We start from the raw sequence: 2,864 nt of genomic DNA, 5'->3' as shown, positions 1-2,864 counted from the left end.
CCTGAGGCCACTGGCATGTGGGGGGATGCTGAGGGCAGGACAAGGGGTGCCAGTGCCCAGCCTTGCTGGGGCTGTGCCAGGAGGCCCCAGTGGCTCAGGACAAGGTGTCTCCTCCCAGCCCTTGGTGGCACAGACCCTGCTGTGCCCCAGGGCACCAAGACTTGGCTTCTCTTTGTCCCCACCTGTCATCTCTGCCTCCAATTTCCTGCTCTAACGAACCTGGGGACACTTTCTCAGTCATATCCCTCAGTGGGGCCCATTAAAACTTTAGGAAATTTTGGAGTTTGATTCTGACTTGGAGTTCTTGAGAGGTTTCTTCAGCTCCCTCTCAGGGACTGATGTTCAGGGCCTCAGCACAAACCCCAAGAGGGTCATTAAAGTCCTTGTGCTGTGTCTGTGCTGATGAGCTGGGCTGGGCTCCTGGCACAGAAGGTGCTCCTGGAAACCAAGAAGAGCTTCAAAAACACATTTGTCTTGATGAGCAGCTCTTCTCCCAGCCCAGCAGGGCTGGGGCACTGCCTGCAGCCACCCCAGGCACAGCACAGAGGCACAGAGAGCTTCAATCAGTCAGGGCTGGGAAGATGCTCAGAAGTGCCTGGGGCAGAATCACTCCCAGCCCTTGACACAGGAAGCCTCTGGCTGCAGGACAATGCAGCTGCAGCTCCTGCAGTGATCTCCTAAAGCTGGAACATCCCAATGCCTGCAGACTCTGTGAGTACATTCTCTGATGATCTCTTGTGTAGAGCAGCCAGGGGTGCCCAGGGCTGTCGTGCAGAGCAGGGTCCTGCAGCCCAGGGCGCTGTGCTGGGGCAGGGACTCTGCTGCCTGCCAGGGACAGCTCTCAGCCAGCCCTGGCAGCTGCTCCCAGCACTGGGGGACAAGGTCTGGGTGGAAGGAGACAGCTGGTAATGCTTGGAAGTGTTGTCCTTGTGTGTTGAGGATGCTGCATTGTTCAGGACTGCTCCCAGCATGACATTTAACTCCAGAACATTTCCAAGTAGATTATATAGGGAGCACAGCATTTCAGGAGCTACATAAAAAGGAAAATTCTGCTTCTTTAGCCTACTGCTCTGGGTTGCCTAGATGGGAAATTGCATATAGATATTTATCTCTAAGTTCAGGTAGGGAGAAATAAGAAATTTATTTCTCAGATCTTAATAAAGCAGTCAGTCACAGAGATCAGCAAAAGGTCCCTTACATGCAGCATTAGTGTGACGTTTCCAGCCTCCTCAGGGTTGCTGTGACGTTGCCAACAGAGACTGCAGAGGAAGAGCTGGCCCTGGGCAGTGTCCTGTGCTGGGAGGGATCTGCAGGGCAGAGCTGAGCCCCCAGGGCTGGGCTGGTCTCTGGCAGCACTGGCAGGGCCCAGCCCTGGGCACTGGGAAGCAGCTGCTGGCAGGGACAGCTCCAGGCAGCAGAGCCCTGGGCAGGCAGTGGGGGAAAGTGCCACCAAGCTGGGCTGGGATATTTCAAGTCCTCTCCAAACTGAACTATTCCATGATTACTCTTCTTACAGATCCCCATGCCGAGACCCAGCAAATGTCCAACAGCAGCTCCATCAGCCACTTCCTCCTGCTGGCATTGGCAGACTCGCGGCAGCTGCAGCTCCTGCACTTCTGCCTCTTCCTGGCCATCTCCCTGGCTGCCCTCCTGGCCAACGGCCTCATCATCAGCGCCGTAGCCTGTGGCCACCACCTGCACACCCCCATGTTCTTCTTCCTGCTCAACTTGGCCCTCAGCGACCTGGGCTTCATCTGCACCACTGTCCCCAAAGCCATGCACAATTCCCTCTGGGACACCAGACACATCTCCTACTCAGGATGTGCAGCTCAGCTCTTTTTCTTTCTGTTCTTCCTTGGAGCAGAGTATTTCCTCCTGACCATCATGTGCTACGACCGCTACGTGTCCATCTGCAAACCCCTGCACTACGGGACCCTCCTGGGCAGCAGAGCTTGTGCCCACATGGCAGCAGCTGCCTGGGCCAGTGCCTTTCTCAGTGCTCTGCTGCACACAACCAATACATTTTCCCTGCCCTTGTGCAAGGGCAATGTCCTGGGTCAGTTCTTCTGTGAAATCCCCCAGATCCTCAAACTCTCCTGCTCACACTCTAGCCACAGGGAACTTGGGCTTCTTGCTGTTACTGCCTGTTTAGGACTCGGTTGTTTTGTGTTCATTGTTTTCTCCTATGTGAAGATCTTCAGGGCTGTGCTGAGGATCCCCTCAGAGCAGGGACGGCACAAAGCCTTTTCCACCTGCCTCCCTCACCTGGCTGTGCTCTCCCTGTTCCTCAGCACTGCAGTGTTTGCGAACCTGAAGCCCCCATCCATCTCCTCCCCGTCCCTGGATTTGTCCCTGTCAGTTCTGTACTCAGTGGTTCCTCCAGCCCTGAACCCTCTCATCTACAGCCTCAGGAACCAGGAGCTCAAGGCTGCAGTGTGGACACTGATGACTGGATGTTTTCAGGAACATTAAACTGCTGGCCAATTTATGCAATCACTTGTAATCGAAGTCATATTTGATTATTCTTGTTGGTTTGGTTGTTGGTTTGTTCTTTCTTTTTCTTTGTTTTAGTTTTTCAATATATTCCACAAAGAACTGCCATTGCTTGTGCCATATTTAATTTAAAATTTTTCCACCTTTACTGTGACCCACAGTGTCAATGAGGAGCTGTACCCTCTATGGCATTAAATGAACTAAAGAATCTTACAGCAAAGTTTTATCCAGAGATGCCCTTTTTGTTCCCTTCTCTGGAGCTGCAGCAGCAATGTCTGTGTGCAGAGCTGGGGCAGATCAGTGCTGGCACAGCAGCTGTGCCCAGCAGCAGCAGCAGCACTTGGTGTTGCCAGTGCTGCTCCCGTGCCACT

The 2,864-nt window shown here is 53.7% G+C and overlaps 1 protein-coding gene across 1 annotated transcript; it reads left to right on the top strand.

Moving 5' to 3' along the window:
- Positions 1 to 1,539: 1,539 nt before the first annotated feature.
- LOC148220700 (olfactory receptor 14J1-like) lies at positions 1,540 to 2,472 on the top strand. Its single transcript, XM_088154808.1, has one exon. The coding sequence runs from the start codon at positions 1,540 to 1,542 to the stop codon at positions 2,470 to 2,472; it is 933 nt and encodes a 310-aa protein (XP_088010934.1).
- Positions 2,473 to 2,864: the final 392 nt, after the last annotated feature.

Source organism: Sturnus vulgaris, chromosome 32, assembly GCF_052056855.1.
Source record: "Sturnus vulgaris isolate bStuVul1 chromosome 32, bStuVul1.hap1, whole genome shotgun sequence".
Taxonomy (NCBI): domain Eukaryota; kingdom Metazoa; phylum Chordata; class Aves; order Passeriformes; family Sturnidae; genus Sturnus; species Sturnus vulgaris.
The sequence above is the reverse complement of the archived record's forward strand: the minus strand, read 5'-3'. Positions and strand labels throughout refer to the sequence as shown.

Bases quoted from the DNA above. Each gene is read 5' to 3' on its own strand.
- LOC148220700 (XM_088154808.1), top strand. From the start codon at position 1,540: ATGTCCAACAGCAGCTCCATCAGCCACTTCCTCCTGCTGGCATTGGCA.